Source organism: Alosa alosa, chromosome 5 (assembly GCF_017589495.1).
Source record: "Alosa alosa isolate M-15738 ecotype Scorff River chromosome 5, AALO_Geno_1.1, whole genome shotgun sequence".
NCBI lineage: Eukaryota > Metazoa > Chordata > Actinopteri > Clupeiformes > Clupeidae > Alosa > Alosa alosa.
In genome coordinates, this window is record NC_063193.1 from 23,093,159 (window position 1) to 23,112,855 (window position 19,697).

At 41.2% G+C, this 19,697-nt stretch overlaps 2 protein-coding genes across 2 annotated transcripts; both read left to right on the forward strand.

Annotated features, from left to right (window-relative positions):
* The first annotated feature begins 903 nt into the window (after window positions 1-903).
* kctd9a (potassium channel tetramerization domain containing 9a) lies at window positions 904-7,886 on the forward strand. Its single transcript, XM_048244247.1, has 12 exons — window positions 904-1,065; window positions 1,451-1,572; window positions 1,819-1,862; window positions 2,040-2,139; window positions 2,355-2,413; window positions 3,455-3,583; window positions 3,676-3,743; window positions 4,275-4,370; window positions 5,081-5,230; window positions 5,616-5,721; window positions 6,467-6,600; window positions 7,324-7,886. Exons 1-12 carry the CDS (start codon window positions 1,018-1,020, stop codon window positions 7,438-7,440), a joined length of 1,173 nt encoding a protein of 390 aa, XP_048100204.1. The 5' UTR covers window positions 904-1,017; the 3' UTR covers window positions 7,441-7,886.
* Window positions 7,887-10,189: 2,303 nt separating this feature from the next.
* LOC125294886 (progonadoliberin-1-like) lies at window positions 10,190-11,520 on the forward strand. The gene is made up of 4 exons (XM_048243934.1): window positions 10,190-10,617; window positions 10,838-10,964; window positions 11,229-11,324; window positions 11,441-11,520. The coding sequence occupies exons 1-4, from the start codon at window positions 10,556-10,558 to the stop codon at window positions 11,477-11,479; spliced, it is 324 nt and encodes a 107-aa protein (XP_048099891.1). The 5' UTR covers window positions 10,190-10,555; the 3' UTR covers window positions 11,480-11,520.
* Window positions 11,521-19,697: the final 8,177 nt, after the last annotated feature.

Below are 19,697 nucleotides of genomic sequence, written 5' to 3' on the forward strand. Positions count from 1 at the left end.
TAATTTGTGATAACATCTGGACCTCATTCCCCTAATTTGAGCCAGTAAGTCATTTTTTTTCTCTCTCTGCTGTTTGCGCTAGGCTAATTGGCTGGCATGATACAGCCAAGTGCAACACATTGGACTGAGTGTCATTTACAATGACTAATGAGAACACATGATGGTCTACTGAATCTATGATGTGATGGCTCCCTCTGTGGGTGTACACAGCATCAAACCACCATGCACGTAGAGCTAGGTGGAGTTAGGTTAGTAGGCCTGCTGTAACATATAAGCCTATTGATTTAGAAACGAACTTAAACTTTACAGGAGCTTAATAATATTCTCAGTCGCCTACTCATGAGCTACAGCCAAAGAAATATAATCGCTGATGTAACTAACAATGTTTATAAAGTAGGCCTTATTTGCACCAACAGAAGAGTAATGCAGTCTGTAGCCTATTTATTCAGCTTTTGTGGGAAGGCCTAAGCTTGAGAGATCAACAAAAAATCATGTTTTACACTATACCATCTAGGGCTACATTCATTAAATCGATTATTACGATGCCTACACCTTATAGGTTAAAGCATAGACTTAAAGACACCAATTAACTATGCCAAAAACAAGAAAGATTGACCCTCAAAAGTTTGGTTTCCTGCCGCTGTAGGCTACACCAAAGATTGTTAAGGCGCCTTAACAATCTTTGGCTACACTGTACTCATGACTGGTATTATAATACATGTAGTGTCATTCATTACCAGAACCAGAAAGGATGTGATACGATTGGTTCACGAAGCTGACCAAAAAGCGATTTTAATATTTGATTGGCTGACTTGCAAAGACAGAACAAAGATCTAACATTTCATTGGACAGAGGCACACACTGCCATCTGGATTCAATATGTTGCTACCTTTCTATAGGAAGTGTAGTCTTCCTAAGCACTTAATCAAAGGCGACATTATTTTGCCTTTGAGGTAACACAGCGGCAAGTTATTTCGCCTTAAAGAAGTCATATTTCAGATTTGTTTTAATAAAAGCATGAGAAGAGTAACGTTCTTTGTTAATGGAACCTCAAAAAATGGAAAGGTAGGGTTATGTGGCTTAGTAAAGCTGAGACATTGGCTTTGCCTGCTAGTTTGAGGTAGCTAGCAGTAATGTTAACGTTAACGTTTGTAACTCGTATGCTACATTCATCTTGATTAGAATAACGTTACAGCTATTTCCCAAGTGTGAAAGATGAATTAAAGCTATTCTATTAAGAGTTCATAATAAGACTGTATCGTTCTTTGAAACAATGAAAATACGTAATAAGACGAGTTTGTTGGCGTAACATCAGCTAAGCTTTGCTGTCCCAACCTAGTGTTATCACTAGGGTCAACCAAACGTTATCTTTAGTTGATATGATTTTATGCTAATATGGCTGATGTTTACATTTAGATCGCGTCTTTTTATGCATATGCTTGTTTTTCAGGTTGTAGCTGTGTATGGAACTCTGTCAGATTTATTATCTCTTGCGAGTAATAAGTTGGGAATCAGAGCTTGCAGTTTGTACAACAGCAAAGGTGGGCTCATCGATGACATTGCACTTATCAGGTGAGACCTTAGGCCCAGATGTGTGAGTCATCTGAAACATAGGTAGCTCAGCTCAGCTGCATTGGCTTGTTTGTAGCATGAGGGACTTTGAGTAATGTGAAGGATGTTAACAGTATGGAGGGAGAATAAAGATTAATTGACTTCATATTAAGATATGTGAAATACTTTATTGTAAGTTCACCAAGTGTTGAACTGAAGGAAGAACTAATTATGTTTTGAAATGCTTAAATGGCATGTCTCCAACAGAGATGATGACGTCTTGTATGTCTCAGAAGGGGATGCTTTTGTGGGTAAGAACATTTCTGGGCCTATTTTGCCTGCATATATATCTTGTGTGTGGTCAGCCAATTCATAATGTGCCTTTCATGCGGATGTCGAAAGTTAAAGGAACTGGCTCCGTGTGACTTCCACCATTGTTTGGTTTTTGTTCTTTACTGAGCGCTCAGTTTGTTGTGTGTTTGCTTCAGATCCTCAGAATGCCTCCAAGGCCTCCGATGACTCCTGCTCAGGGGCTCACACTGATTGGTTGACCCTCAATATCGGTGGACGTCTTTTCACCACAACACGGTAAGATCAAATATTAAAGCTTTTCCGCAAGAGCTGGGTTATGCTAGTACGTCACTAGTATAAGTCTTCACTCTCCTGTCTCATTTGCTCCCTGTCTCTCTACTGACTTTAGCCTTTTTTGTTGTTGCCTTTTCTGTGCATTGTGAATATAATGTGTATCTAATTGAGGCTAATCTGAATTCTAACAATGTCTCATGTTTCCTCTGTACCAACAGGAGCACTTTAGTTAGTAAGGAACCTGACAGTATGTTGGCCCATATGTTCAGGGAGAAAGGTACAGTATTCCCTACAAGTGTCTTGCCGAGTGAACAAGACCTGCTGTCTAAGACTGCATTCATATAGCTGGTCTTGATGCATGATTTAAACCGCCTGTTTACATCAGCTTAAAAGTTACCCTTATCTGATTCTTGTGTTTACACTTGAAACCACCCACATGTGCACAGAAAGGTTTGATGACCAAAATAAAAGTAAACCAGCTGATTTTGTGCTGATCCTGTATTCACAAGTGATCTCCCTTTGTGGCTTCATCACGGATTTGTTTTAATACTGTATAAACCCTGTACTGGCATATGCCAACTTCTTGCCCTATAGGCTTAAAAGACCAGTAACCTTGGCAGGGGGTCACTGACCTGAGCCTTTGTTCTCTATTTCACTTTTCATCACTTTGGTAGTTGTGCATGTGAAAGTCACCTCACACCTAATTGAAATGTGAAAAATGCAAATGGCAATGGTAGGGAATATCTAATTTGTCTGATTAGATGACAACGTCAGCAGATATCTGAATAAAATTTGATTCATGGCCACCCATGAATAAGGCCTGAAATATATCTAAGCATATCCAATTCCATGTGCTTTTCCCCTGTTTTTCCACATTCATCTCATATTTTATCTGTACCATGTGTGAAAAGCAGTGTTAACATGGTCTAAATAAGCAGAGATCACTTTGTACAGGCATTGTCTGCAAACAGAATGTTTGTTGCATTGTAGCTCTGAGAGTGGTGATTCCATTTCAGTTTTGCTACCAGGCACTTTGCCAAGGTTGTGATGTCCTTTTTGTCTAACTAGTGTTAGGCCTACATTTATTAATGTAATCTACCTTTTCATTTATCATCTGGGTCACTCTGATCTCCTTGATCAGAAGATGAACCACTTAAAGAGATTTGTGTTAACGGCCATAATGCCAGGCATAATCTCTGCTTTCTCCTTCTGTAACAGGCAGCTCTCCTGGAGAGATGAAAGCTTTTCTGTTTGGGTCTGTCAGATGTCCCTTTTCATTGTAGCGCTTAACAGTTGTGCTCTTTGTGTTCTTGTGTAGATGTGTGGGGTAACAAGCAGGATGAGCGTGGAGCCTACCTGATCGATCGAAGCCCTGAGTACTTCGAGCCCATTCTGAACTACCTGCGGCATGGACAGCTGATTGTTAATGATGGAATCAATCTCCTAGGTGACAGGCCATGGATTAATCAAAATGAAGGCTTATACTGAAATGTTTCATCATTAAGGATCCAACAAATTAAATATTCAAATATGTTTTAGGTGTGCTGGAGGAAGCCCGGTTCTTTGGGATTGAACAGCTTGCTGAGCAGCTTGAAGTAGCCATAAAGGTACCAGAGATTTGATCCTCAAACCCTTTGAAGCATTGTGAGAATGCTCTTACTTCAAAAGTACATCAAAAGTCAAAAATAAAAATTATTTCGCAAACTTGATATTGTGAAGATAACAAACTATAGTCTTATGATGTTTAAGTGCTTAAAAGATCATGCCAACTTTTCAACCGGCTTATTTGCCATCTACCAAAGTAAGATAAGAGGACACATATCCCTCTCTTCTCTGTACAATAACCCAGTCTGAGTTTGTTAGCCAATCTTAGCTTAATTCTTAGGAAGTGGGTTAGACCAGTTAGCATTTAGCTAGCCTGTAGCTGAAAGGGAGCTATAGGCTAACTGATCCTACCCACTTCCAGTAAATTATGCTAAGCTAGGCTAACGGTGTCAGACTGGGTTATTGCATGCAAGCGAAAGGTATGTATCCTCTTATCTAACTCTTGGGTAGACACAAATAGGTTTATTTCCCCAAAAGTCGCTGTGTTCCTTTAAGAGATTGTAATAGTGATTGCAGTATTTATCATCTCGTAGAATACCCATCCTCCTGAAGACCACTCTCCGATCTCTCGCAAAGAGTTTGTACGCTTCTTGTTGGCCACCCCGACCAAATCAGAGCTTCGTTGCCAGGTAAGGTCTACAGTAACAAGATAATAATATGACTTTTACACACTAGGTCTTAAATACAGTTACGTAGGTTTAAATTATGTGAATGCTCTTTGAACACTTGTCTTGTACAGTTGTCTTGTAGATTGAAATTGTTTAGTACTGTAGTTCTTTTTCTTTATGGTAGAGATATACCACAATGTAATAAAGCTTCAAAGATCAGTATTGAACTGACAACTGAATAGAATGTATTGCAATACATTAACTTATTTATTTAGCTAGAAATTCAAGAACTCTTTCCTTCTTCAGAAAATTTTCCTTCATATCCTTTGTTTTTTTTGCCAATATGGGCTCGAAAATAAATTTCATTCATAAAGGTCTAAAACTGTCTTAAAATTTAAACCTGCAAAGACCCTGTGAAGTTGACATACTGCCTTCATTCCTTAAGTTGTGACCAGTTGTTGTCGCCTGCATTGTATTTCATTCTGATATATGCTTTGTGTTGGGCTAATGAAATAATTCGGTTATACTGATGATCTACTTTGACCCTGAAGTTTCATGACCAGACACACATACTTAGATGTATATAATGTTATGCAGAAATTATTTTGTCCTGACAAATCTTAGAGTTTGTCACATTGAGACTTTGAACCTGTTCTTGTGGCTCTGATTGGAGATGTACACATTGACTTGTTGCCATGGAGACCCCTTTCATCCTCTGTGTCCCTCTGCAGGGTCTGAACTTCAGTGGGGCGGACCTCTCTCGGCTGGACCTGCGATACATCAACTTCAAAATGGCCAACCTGAGCCGCTGCAATCTCACCCACGCCAACCTGTGCTGCTCAAACCTGGAGAGAGCCGACCTCTCCGGGGCCAATCTAGATGTGGGTCACACACACACACACTGTTGCAGCCAACAGTGTTTGATGGGTCTGACTTTCATGGGACACAATAGCTGCAACTGCTGAGCCAGGCTGAGAAAAGGCTTACAGTATTTGAGTTTTCAGGTGTTAATGGCCAGGCTTTGGACCGACAGTGGGGAAGGGGCTAATTACTCACCCAGTGTGTGCCTTCAGTCACTTGTAAATCACTCCGGACAACTTCCTGTCCGAGTGACATTAAAATGTTAAAAGTAATGGTAAAGTTACAATGCCATTCCTGTTTAATCATTCTAATAGGAACTGCCCTATAAGAAGCTCATGGCAAGGTGAAGGCATTTTTATGGGATCTGCTCTGCCCTTAAACAGCTGCATTTTAATCTGTTTACAGGGTGCTAACTTGCAAGGTGTCAAAATGCTTTGCACAAATGCTGAAGGAGCATCTCTAAAGGGATGCAATTTTGAAGACCCCTCTGGACTCAAGGCAAACTTAGAAGGTAAGCAGAATTAACAGCTCGGTCATGCACTATTCTCAAACACATTCATGGCCTGACTCTAGCCTGGCGAGCCAGACCCACATTTAAATGTAGGGTCCGGGCACTCACCGTTCGCAGTGCTCAGTCCGAGGGGCGGGATAATCAGTTGTCTGTCAAATTCCCTCTGCACGCTAATGGGGACTAATAGGATATTTGTTTTCAAGTAGCAGGGAATTCAAGCCAAACCGTTGCAACTCTGCCATCAATCATTATGTCAAGCCCACCAAACGACTCTATACACGATTTCAATGCCTGATTAAGTTTTGATTTCTGGAGCTCACAAGCCAACGGAGAGTTGCTAGACTAGCCCTGGCAGCAAATGTAATTTGCTGCCGCTAGGGGCGCGTCTAGATTTCTAGGCTAGGCCTGACTCCGCTGCAGGGTTGTGTACGGCTCATAGACGGCGATCATTTTTCATACATCTACAGCGGGATCCAGTGATCCCTCATTCATATTAATAAAAAAAAAAAAACATTATATAGCATGACGCTTTGTGTTATGAGCTTATGTGGTAATGGCTCAAATGACATAAAAACGTAATTATAGGTTCACACAAATGGGGATTTATGTATATCTCATAGATGTGATTCGCAAAAAAGTATATTAATCATGTTAATATTGCAGGGTAGGCTTGTGTGATCTTTTGGAATAATGGGTTTTAACCTTCACCCCTAACACACACACACACACACTTGTCTTTAACCAGGTGCCAACCTGAAAGGTGTGGATATGGAAGGCAGTCAGATGACTGGTATCAACCTCCGTGTGGCCACACTAAAGAATGCCAAACTGAAGAACTGCAATCTGAGGGGCGCCACCTTGGCTGGTACTGATCTCGAGGTGAGAGACCGCATGCTGCCATACTGAGTCTGTACATGTTGTAGGAGGTGTGTGCATGGATACGATCGACTGCGTTCGAGACTATACTACACAAATATTAATATCTCTATTCGCTTATTCTATAATGCACAAATTCATGGTAGAAGTTGTGCTACCATGGTAACATAGTGTATTATAGAAGTTAAGATACCATGTTATGCTACTATGGTAAAGGTTATACTACCATGTTACTGTTAAAGTTAGAATGCTGCAATCACAATAGCATTCAGACATTTTTGTCTTTCTTTGTTCTGTTTATGTAACAAATAGAGTGTGTAGCCCATACAATGCAGAGAAATAAAAGGGTGACTACCTAATCCACAGTCTAATAAAGGACCATCTTTGCATTGCGTTGCTAGGGACATTGTATCGGACAGACCAGAAGCTATCAAAGATAAGGTCTTGATAATGCACCCTCAAAATATCAGCGTTGGTAAGGTGAATAACCGAATAACCGTCAGTTAACACTGTCGGCTGTTAGAATATTTTGAATAATTTGAATGCACACCCCTAGTCAAGAGCACATGGGTTACATCCGTCTTGTCTGTCTGTATGCATGTATGTATTTATCTCTGACACTCTATCTCTTTCTCACTCACACTGAAAGTGTTTTCTTCTGCGGTTGTGTTACATAGTGATTCTGTTTATTTATTTATCTATCTTTATCTGCTTTATCTCTGACAGAACTGCGACCTGTCAGGCTGTGACCTGCAGGAGGCAAACCTCAGAGGCTCCAATGTCAAGGGCGCCATTTTTGAAGAGATGCTGACTCCGCTGCACATGTCTCAGAGTGTGAGATAACTCTTGCACCACACGAAACATTCCATTCAGATTCGGAGGAGGAGTGGTGAAGAAGTTGGGGTGAGGGGTTCTTGGCATGGCGCTCAGTGCGCCAGTGGAGCACACACTACACCCCTCCAACCCCCTAGTTCACCCCAGCCCACCCCCATGTTCCGTTAGATGCCCTGGAAAACATATGCAATACTGGCGGATAGCAGCCGTTATCTCCTAATCCCCAATCCCTCGTCCTTGCTTCACTTTATTCTCCTGCACTAGTGCACAACCAGGGTGCTTATCTTTTACTTTTCAAGAGCAACCTGCGAGCTAGTGCAGAGTGTCTTGTTTTTCACCTTGTCCCATTATTTATTTCTTGACATATAGCTGGAATGACTGCCTGGACTTACTGTTGTTTTGTGTTAGACATTGCTCATTCTGGTTTGCGGGGGTGTTTGTATACACCCACCATTTTTTTTAAATGTTGCTGTTCATTTCAAGATGACGTTATACCAAAAAAAAAGACATTACAGTTGTGTGAGTAGACAAAGAGCTCTAGACAATTCAAAGATGACGATGACCGTAAAAGATTTCAGTGAGTTTGCGTCAAAACCATGGCTATGCTAAATATTTTTGGGGGATGTTTAGTTGTTCTCCAGCTCTGCAGTAGCTCAGGGGCTAACATAGACCGTTTTTTAATCGAGAGATAGCCTGCACTTCTCTATGGACTGTAGTTTTAGGGTGTCGATGGCCAGGCACTGTGCTTGCTGCGCAATAATAACAATAACAATAAGAATAATAATACCCAGAAGATTTCAGGTTAAGATTAAAGCCATAATATATAAAGCACGTTTTCAAATGGCAAAAAAACATCTAATCATGTTATGCTAAGTCTGTTTCCCCAGCTTAGTGCAGTCCCACTGTTCTTATGTACTCATTGGTTTTGAGTATACAATTTCAAGTAGCTGCCACGAATACTGTCCACTCGTAGCCTAGATGTTCAGTGTTTCCGTTTTCAGCCATGTCTTGTGAGTGTATATGATGTGATGGAAGCTAGTGGATTGTTCTATGAGGGTTCCCCACGGATCTACTTCCCTCTCTGTTGGGACTTTGAGAAGGCTTTTTCTCAGTGGTTGGCTGCTCGGTCGATTGTATGGAAGAATGTCTCTTGTTGCATTTGAATGAAGCCGTTGCAATGACATTTGTTTTTTGTGTATGTGTGCGAAATGAAGACAAACCAAATGGTTGGATCGCGTGGGCTGTCCTTGGGTGAGAGTGCAGTTGTCCAACAACACTCATCATAAGGGTGATGCCTACAGACACCAATAGTATGAACATATCTTTAATTTGTATATTTCTATATCAATGCTTTCCACCAAAAATATTGTATCCGTTTTAATTATCTCCCTTTTTTTGTGTAATTTTGACATTTTTCCCTTCACAAGTTTTTTTTGTTTGTTTTGATTTATTAGAGCAATTACCATTGTACCACTGTGCTTCTTACACCAAAAATGTTATCACGGTTCCTAAGTTGTATCCTATTTTCAGTGGAATCCTTCTTCATTAGCCTGGGTCAGATTCTGCTCGAGACTTCAGCCAAAGCCAACCTCTGTGCTTGTACCCGAGTGGGTATGGGGAAAGCAGAGTGTTCCAGAAAATCAGTCTCCTATTCAGCAGCTACACACACATCTCAGGAGCTACAGTAACACAGTAGATATTGGACTGCTTTCGGCTGTACCGACGACAGAACTCCCAAGGCAATGATTCTTACGAGACTGTTATCTTGGGTTAGCACTATTCGATTCCATCGTTGCTTGATTGCCCTATAAGGTGTTTTTATGTTTATTATTTTTTATTAATATTATTATTATTGTCAATCATTAGTATTCACATATATCCTGTCCTGAACATGTATGACCAGAAATAGGAACTTAACCTTGTCAGTATTGTCACTTGTCAAAGAATTTCTCCCAAGAAGTTGCTGTGAGCATTTGGGATCATGTTGTGTTTTGCATTGTTGTTGTTACTCTGTCAGTAGTAGTATAGTTATTGTTATAGGTACTTAGTCTATCCTGATGAAGGCAATCACATAGAACTTTGCACTCGGAGGGCATCGTTCTATAAACATCAGACCCACACAATAAGGGGAGATGCTATTTATTTTATTATGTATCAGAATATATTTATCTGAGGTGGAGAAAGGTATACTTAGACAAAGTAGATTTGGTTCTCTTTGTGACTTAATCCTGCTCAACAGTTATTGCACTCATTCAACCAAGGAAGCATATCTCCATAAAAGGACTGTGAGAATTAAACTCTGGCCTTTCTTTGTCTTTATTTGGTAACTGTACTAACATGTAACATGCTTTATGGTATTCACATATACCCTGACATCAAAAAATATCTAAGCAATGTGCATGAATGCTGAACCCCTTTTTTCTTACATCTTAGCATCTTGACTGTAAAAAATCTTGATCTCTGTAGCCGACCTGCAACACCAAAGAGCCAGGCTCGTGGTATGGCTGTCAGAGCACATACTCCACCGTAGTCACGACACTGTAACAGTCTCATTACTTGATAGTTTCAGTCAATAACAAATGACTTGGGACATGAAGTGTGATTAATGAAGTAATCACCACTTAAAGAAAACAAATATATCTCTGACTTCTACTTCGTAAATATTTCAGTTTTGACATCTTCCAGATAGAAAAGGGGGTAATGTTAAATGGACAATGATCAGATGAAGCGATTGCTGAAGCAATTATGGTGTGTTTTTGATTATATTTTTTTATTAAAGGTTGCAGTAGATGGAAATCCTGCTTCACTACAAGAGAAAACGATCAGGAGCAACTCAAAACTACCATTGTACCTCCTTGCATCTTGCGTTGACTTTTTGCTCATTTGGCCTGGGTCAGATTTTGCTCATTTGGCCTAGGTCAGGCGCTCCCAAAGCTGATCTCTTTGCACCAAAATTTATGTACAAAAAAATGTTTTAGCGTCATGCTGTGAGGAGCCACTCCAGAGTGCCTCTGAGGGTTCAGCGGAAGGTTTTGATGGCTTAGAGCGCACTCAGACCCCTGCTGCTGTGTTTGAGACAGCACACCTGAGGTTAGAGGAAGCCCCGATATATAAACCCCACGCAATGCTATTCCTCAATCCACACAGACAGAACAAAGACGCTTCCTGCCTCTGCCACCTGAAAAGGTAAGTTTGCATTGCCAATCGAAGTCATGTTTGTTTTTTACATATTATACATACATGGACATGTTTTGTGGTAAATTGATGCATTTCATACCACGAAATGCATTCTGTATACAAAAGAGTTTGTTACATTGGTGCCCATAAAAGATTGACCCTCAACTGTAGTGTACTGGCAACAACACTGTCTTGGTTGGTATCTTGGTGATGCTTGATGTGTTTCCAGAATGGAAGGGAAACGTGCCCTCCTGTGGCTACTACTGATTGCTGCAGCGGCCTTTCAATTGTCCGCCCAGCACTGGTCTCACGGCCTGAGTCCAGGTGGCAAGAGGGAAGCTCACACTCTGTCAGAAGTAAGATTCATTTAACTTGCACTAACAGTTGTGGTCAAAGTATGAGCTAAGCTCTTGGCTTCAATTCTACAGGTCCACAAGCATGGTTGGTCACTGTAAAGAGCAAAAGTGATACTTATACAATATGGAAGTCTAAATGTTCTCGAATACATATGCACTGCTGTACTTTTGATGTTCTCTCTTTGTAGAATGTAACATTAGAGAATTAAGAATGTCCTTGAAGGGCAAGCGTATTTAGGATGTAACTTTACACAACCCCCTTAGGTGATGGAAGGTCTACCAAAGAGGAGTGCATCGCTTTGTGGGAGTGAATACAGGGACGGTTCCCCATATAAAAGGCCAGATAGACTTGAACAACTGGTGAGCATATCCTCTTGTCCTGTTCATGTTTTCCAGGGAAAGCTCATCATATATTCATTATATCCTGATTAAATGACTAAACTTTGCTCAATCTCTTGTCTGTCTGTCTCCCACAGCTTAATCTGATGGAGGGAGAAAATGTAGCTTATGACTGAACAACAAAAAATGAACAGATTCAATAAAACACTGCAGTGTCTTCTACATTATGGCATTCTCTCAACAATTTGTTAATAAGAATACTGTCTGTCTGTACATTGTACACACACAATGCAAAGACTGCTGCTACAGGACTGTGCTTTCATCTTGCCATCAATTTTGACTAAATTTGGTAGCTCACACAATTCCAAAACATCAGAGATCCACATCCATGCTTCACATCAGGGATGGTGCACTTTATGTCATAGCCCTGGTGGACTCCTCTCCAAAAATAATGTTTATGGGTGTCAGTGACCTTCAATCTAAATTTTTGTCTCATAACTCTATGACTTTGTTACAGAAGTTCTGAGGCTTGTCTAGATGCTGGTTTTTGGCTTTGGGACAGATTTCTTTCTTTTTTGGAAACCCTATTGTGCAGCCCATTTTTGTTAAAATGCCTCCTTATTGTGGATCTTAAAACAGACGTTTACGAGTAGATGTCAGTCTGAAACGTACTTCCTGGGAGAGCTCTGTCACCATTTTTGATTGTAGTGCCAAACATTTTTAGTAGGCCACACTGGAGACAGAAGAGACAAAACTTAAGGACAAGGTCTTATGTTTACCGGGAAAAAAAATCAAATTTTTAGAGAAGAATTGTGTAAAAGAGCGAGGTGAACACAAAATTAGCTGTACAGTAACATTAAAATAATTTCAAGCACAAATTTAAATATAACCGCGTGCAGCAATAGCAGGCTCGAGCACCTGCAGTCCGCAACCCGTGACATTTCGGAATCCGATAACGCACTCACATGTGGTGCGTTTGTCAACTGTACATATCTGATGTGTGTGCCATTTATTTTTCCATGTTTTGTAAAAATGTAAATCAGGTTTCTAGACCAAGTATACAGGGAATTTGGTCTCTGCATTTATCCCATCCGTAAATTAGTGAACACACAGAGAGGTGAAGCCCACACAGTTGCTACAGCGGCGCTCGGCACTGTGTGTAGCTTAGTGGTTCTCAAACTATTTCCGTCATTCCCAACTTTGGAGGTGGGGAATTTTCAAGCCCCACCTGACCCCATCACCCCAGCAAAATATAATTTTCACATTTTGGTTCCACGTTACATTTCCCATCTGGGTCCGCTGGATCTGATGAAGTTTTAATTCATATGTCGGTTTGTTTATGATTCCTTGGTTTGTGTGCGGCTATTTTGTTTTGAAACTATAATAATAATAATAATAATAATAATAATAATAATACATTTAATTTAAAAACGCCTTTCAGGCCACCCAAGGTCATTTCACAGATAAAACAAATATAAGAAAAAAAAAATATATAAAAAGGATTAAAAAAAAATTATAAAAAATATATAGTCCATTTAGCCATATCGTAGTCCATAGGCTAGTCTGAAGAGACAGGTTTTCAGTTCCTTTTTAAACTGGGCAGTGGATTCACACTGCCTGATGTCATTTGGAAGTGAGTTCCATAGCTTTGGGGCTGTGTGGGAGAACGCTCTCTCTCCCATGGTGCTGAGGTTCATCTTGGGCACCTTGAGCAGACCAGCTGATGAGGATCGCAGCGAGCAGGAAGGGGTGAAGCTCTCCAAGAGGTCGGTGATATAATTGGGAGCAAGGTTATGCAGGGTCTTATATGTCAACAGTAGGATCTTAAACTGGACTCTGGGTAACTGGTAACCAGTGTAGCTGCAACAGTACAGGTGTTATGTGGCTTGTGGACTTTGTGCCTGTTACTATCCTGGCTGCTCTGTTCTGAATTATTTGGAGGCGGTAGAGTGATTTATGAATGCCAGAGAAGATGGAGTTGCAGTAATCAGTGCGGGATGTAACATAGGCGTTTACAAGTACTTCTGCACTCTGCTGACTGAGGGAGGGGCGCAGTCTTGCAATGTTGCGCATATGGAAAAAGGCGCTGCGAGACACACTGTTAATATGGGCAGTGAATGAAAGTGTGCTGTCTAGTATAACACCAAGACTCTTCACCTTGGTGGAGCAGGCAATGTTGGAGCCATCCACAGATAGGGAGAGTCCGTTTTTCATCTTTGCCAGCGTTGTTTTTGAGCCAACAACAAGTAATTCAGTCTTGTTACTGTTCAGTTTTAGGTAGTTGTTTGTCATCCACAGATTTATATCATGCAGACAGGCAGTCATCGCAGCCGGAGGAAGGGAGGCAGTCGGTTTGGTGGACATATAAAGCTGGGTGTCATCAGCATAGCAGTGAAACTGAACACCATGTTGCCTCAGGATATTTCCCAGTGGGAGGAGGTAGATTATGAAGAGCAGGGGCCCCAGAACAGTCCCCTGCGGCAATCCCTTCGTGACAGCAGCACTCTCCAACTTGTGGTCCAAAACAAGCTGTGTCCTGCCAGAGAGATAGGAGGTAAACCATTGATGAACACTGCCCTGCACTCCAATGCTGGTAAGATGCTCCAGAAGCAGCTGATGGGATATAATGTCAAAAGCTGCACTCAGGTCAAGGAGGATTAGGATGGAAATGAGTCCAGCGTCAGCTGTGCAGAGAAGGTAATTTGTTACCTTCACCAAGGCAGTCTCTGTGCTGTGCTTTGGTCGAAATCCAGACTGAAATGGCTCAAACAGATCATTGTCCTTCAAATGAGATGCAACCACCCTCTCCATAATTTTTGAAATTAATGGTAAATTGGAGATGGGTCGGTAGTTGTTGAGGTCATCATGGCTCAGCCCACGTTTTTTCAGGGTTGGTTTGACAATAGCAGTCTTCAATGAAGGAGGGAATTGACCAGTGATGAGCACGGTGTTAATTATTGATGTTATCATTGGGATGATGGATGGTAGGCACATCTTGACCAGGCTTGTCGGAACAGGGTCCAACTGACAGGTGGAGGAGTTGCACTTGGTGATGAGACCAGAGATGTAACTTTCAGCAGGGAGACTGAATTCACTAAGTGCATTTATTGTAGGTGAGCCCAACTCAATCAAGGAGCATGGTTGTTTCAGCTTAGTAATTAACACACTCCAATTGCTGATGGATTGCCTCAATTTTTGTGTGAAAAAAGTTCAAGAAGGCTGAGCAGCGTTCAACAGATGCATTCTGATAGATGGTACTATCAGGTGGCTTGAGGAGGCCATTCACAGTGAAAAAGAGAGCCCTGGTTTTTCCTTCTCCCTCTTTGATGATCTTTGCATAGTATGAGCTCTTTGCAGCAGAGAGTGCTTTTTTGTACTGAAGAATGTGCTCCGAGTACATCCCTTGGTGGACAGCAAGACCAGTGTTTTTTGATAATTGCTCCAGGCACCGACCCATTGACTTCATTTGGCGTAGTTCAGGAGTGAACCAAGGTGCGGAGTGCACAAACGAAACGGTCCGTGTCTTTAAGGGACTGTTGAGTGCTGCAGACATGCAGTTGTTGTAATTGCCAACCAGATCCACTACTGAATCATTGGGAGAAGGGCAAGGATAGGAGGTAACTAGTGAAGTAAGTTTCTCTGGCACTACCTTTTTTATGTTGCGATATGACATGACACGCTGAACTTTAGATTTCCTGATGGACAGATAGGTGTCAAATTGCACAACTTTATGGTCTGATATGGGTAATTCAGCAGTACTGAAATTGGTAGGTGTTATACCAGAACAGACCAGATCTAAAATATGGCCTTTGTTGTGAGTTGGAAAATCAATGTATTGGGTGATGTCAAAGCAATCAAGCATGTCCCATAAAGTCTTTTGTGCATGTTTTAGTAGAATTATCCAGGTGTAAATTAAAATGACCCACCAAAATAATGTTAGGAGACATTGCATTAAGTTCAGTGAGTACAGTTGAAAGTTCAGAAAAAAACACATTTGATGGTTTAGGAGGTCTGTACAATACCGCAACAATGGTAGGTGTAGATCCTTGAAGTTTGACAGCCAGCAGTTCAAAAGAGGATTGATCAGGCAAAGTGAGAGGTGTCAACTTGACGTTCTCGCGATAGAGCAGGGCGAGTCCGCCCCCTCTCCCGGAAGAGCGTGGCTTGCAGATGTAAACATATCCAGACGGAACAGCCTGATTCAGATAGAAGAAGTCGTTGCTTTGCTGCCAATTCTCAGTGAGACACAAAAAGTCAATTGTATGGTCTGTAATAAAGTCGCTGATCAAAGGAGCTTTGTTGGAGATAGATCTATATATAGACTATGATATTCCTTGTTATAAAAAAAGAAAGTCATTATTAAAGATAGACACAAAGAAATGTCCTCCTGTTTATCAGGCTCCACCTGTCATGTCTCTATTCCCCACTAGTGGGGCCCGCCTCACACTTTGAGAACCACTAGTGTAGCTGACTGTATATGCCAACCACAGGATCAGTCAAATAAGGGGGTGCTAGCGAGTCCCTGGGCCACACCTAGGGCCAAGGCTTTGTCCCTGAGTAATGACTATCACACCTGATATATGTGCCAAATTCCAAGACTTTTTCGCCCATGAAAACCTCCTCAGAAAAATAAAAGTACGGCAGACAAAAAACAAATCGGACCAATCGGCATAATAATAATAATCCTTCCAAAAACAATAGGGCTTCACACTTCCAGTGCTGGGGCTTTAAAAAAATGGAAAAAAAGAACAATAACAGAAAAACAAAAAGGTCCACAGACTTTGGATTATTGCCTGTCTGGTGTACTTACTTCATTATGGCCTTTGATGAGATGTTCAGCTGTTTAATTCTCTGATGGATTGTACCTTTGTGAAGCATTATTTGCTGGTAGGCATTTTTGTACATAGGTCCTGGCCCTCCGCCTGTTTGCCTCAGATTTGGGTATGCAATGTACAAGAAGCCTCTTAGCAATCAGTGACCAGTGAGGTAACAGTTTCAGTGTGAGCCACCATCTTCCCTTCACTGGCTCTTGCTGGGCCACACTGCAAACAAGAAACGCAAAACCCACAGAAAGTAAGGACAATGTCAAATCAATCAAATCAAATGTTTATTTGTCACATACATTATACAGGTAGCCTATAAATGCAGTGAAATGCTTGTTCCACTGACTCCAAGACTGTACAAAGGATAAATATATAAAAAATGGAGAGGAATTAAGAAAGAAAGTCCAAAGTGCAAAGTGTTTAGGCTATGCTGGTGCTCCTGCTACAATCCTCATTAAGAATCCTGATAGCCTGGGGGTAAAAACTTTTCCGCATTCTCGACTGATGGGTTTGTAGTAGTTGGAATTACGATCTTTCACAATGTTGTAATTCAATAGTTACGAAACAAACTGCAAATGTCTTTACATGAAAAATTGTCTTTAAAATTGACAAACATCATATGGGTAATTCAAGGCACAAGTTAACCGGGACCAGAAAATAATTTCTTTTTCTGCCGTTCTGCCGTACTGCCGTTCAAATTTTTTTGAAAGATAGGTCCCATGGAGGCAAACGGAAGGGGCGGGACTTCACCACTCTATTGGTTTTACCAAAAATATTTTTCAATATTTTAAACTACAAAAATACATACCTATAAAGTATTTTGATACAAAATACGAAGCCGTTTTTTTCAACCCAGTCAAATACAAATTACGAATATACGATATATTTTGTATTTGAAATATGGAATACATGTAATAAATACTGCTCATCCCTGTAGGCATCACTTGTTCTGAGATACCATGTTTAGTTCAGGAGATATAATGAAGAATTTGGAATATAGAATATAGAATATAGGCGTAATTCAGTTATAGTGGAACATTTAATGGTTGCCACGGCGACCATTAGGGTTTTTTGATAATGGTTTTATATCTGAAAATGTTCAGGGCTCCAAACTGTACAAGTTCACCAAGTTTCATGCCTTTATGAAAGAATTTGACCTAATTTTCACATATCCCCTGTGCTATGAAAGTTCAATAAAACTGCCAAAGGTGCAGCTTTTCGCCATTGACCTATGCACAAATAATTCCAATTTTGACAATGTTCCACCACTTGGATTTTCATGGACTTTTGGTATGTGATATGGGAAGGTTTCATGAACTGAATACAACAAAAATCATTTCTGTTGCAATTAGTTTTGGGTTGGGTGATTTTTTCTCACAGATTGCCTGGACTAATTCAATCAATAATATAAAAAACAATGATATGGTAAGATATTAAGAAGAATATCAATAATAAACAATAATGTCAAATTAATCAACAGCCTAATAGAAATAAAATAATATTATACAAACCATAACGCATAAAAAGTGCTTAAAGAACTAAGTGCATGTTGAACAGGAATGTCTGGAACGGAGAGCACTGGGCAACTCATTCTACCAACATGGAACCACTGAGGAAAAGAGTCTTGAATTAGACCTAGTGTTTATGACTGGTCGACATAACAGACGCTCATCAGAAGACCGCAGTGGGCGGTTGGCCCAAAATAACTAGGAGCACATCCAGTCAGTGTCCTATAGGCCAAAGTGAGAGATGTAAATTTAATTCTGGCTACTATAGGGAGCCAATGGAGAGTAACTAGGAGAGGAGTTACATGTGTCCTCTTTGGCTGATTGAAGACCAGGCGTGCTCCAGCATTCTGAATCAGCTGTAATGATCTTATTACACAAGCGGGTAAGTCAGCTAATAGTGAATTACAATAGTCCAGCTTGGAGATGACCATGGTTTGAACAAGAAGTTGTGTGGAATCTTGTGTCAGATAAGGTCTGATCTTCCTAATGTTGTAAAGCATGAACCGACATGATTTTGCAATAGAAGCTACATGCTCAGAGAAGTTGGGTCGGCCATTAATTACAACGCCCAAGTTACGTGCCGATCTAGTTGGGGTCAGTGAAGTTGAGTCAAGCTGGATGTTAATCTGTTGGGGAATAGCTGTTTTAGCTGGAAACGCCAAAAACTCAGTTTTTGAGAGATTAAGCTGAAGGGGCCGATCTTTCATCCAGGCTGAAATATCCTCAAGGCATGCAGAAATCCGGTGGGAAATGCTAGAGTCATCAGGTGGGAAAGACAGGTAAAGTTGAGTGTCGACTGCATAACAGTAATAGTCAAATCCATGGGAGCGAATGGTCTCACTTAAGGAAGTGGTGTAAATAGAGAAAAACAAGGGTCCTAATACTGATCCCTGAGGCACACCTGTGGTGAGGTCATGAGACTTAGATACCCGTCCCTGCCAAGACACGTTGAAAGAACAGAGTAGACACATGCCGAGTAGTTTGGGGGCCTGTGTGTAGTCTGTTTAGTGTATGTGTATTTATGTGTGTATGCACATGTTTTCTGTAAGATCACATGAACAGGTAATTTCTCGCAAATTCATCTAAAAGCGCCAACATTTGGCACAGATGTAGGAAGGCCCTACCCTGGAAATCCAGAGTTCTCGCGAGAGCACAATGGATCTGGATTTTCCAGGTTAGGAAGGCCCCATCCCAAACTGCTTTTTTGGACAGCCGCCATATTGGAATTGTAGGAATAAGCAAAGATTGTTAAGGCGGAGCAAGATGTTTCATCAGGAGCCACTTCCGGGAACCCGGATCGCACGAGGGGGGGGTCAAAATCCCCCTTTATGCAGAGCAGAGGCAGCGACTTGCCATTGAAGTCTATGGGCATAGCTCAGAATTTCACCACATATGCTAAGGTCTTGGTTCTATAGAGTTAGGAATGTGAATTTCGGCACGCGTTTTCATGATCCTCAAACCCTTCTGAACATTTCAGGTACATTTTTAGCATTTTTGAGCATTCCAGTCTGAGAAAATCAACCTTATATCAGGTGTCGCGCCGGTTATTTATGCAGCTGCTGTTGGCGGTTGCAATGTACGCTCATCAATACGTCATCGACACGCCTCTTTATGCAGACAGGATTCGATCCCCATTTCGCGCCCATAGACATGAACTACCAAAGATTGTTAAGGCGGAGCAAGATGTTTCATCAGGAGCCACTTCCGGGAACCCGGATCGCACGAGGGGGTCAAAATCCCCCTTTATGCAGAGCAGAGGCAGCGACTGCTCCATTGAAGTCTATGGGCATAGCTCAGAATTTCACCACATATGCTAAGGTCTTGGTTCTATAGACTTAGGAATGTGAATTTTGGGCACGTTTTCATGATCCTCAAACCCTTCTGAACATTTCAGGTACATTTTTAGCATTTTTGAGCATTCCAGTCTGGAGAAAATCAACCTTATATCAGGTGTGCGCCAGTTATTTATGCAGCTGCTGTTGGCCGGTTGCAACGTACGCTCGTCAATACGTCATCGACACGCCTCTTTATGCAGACAGGATTCGATCCCCATTTCGCGCCCA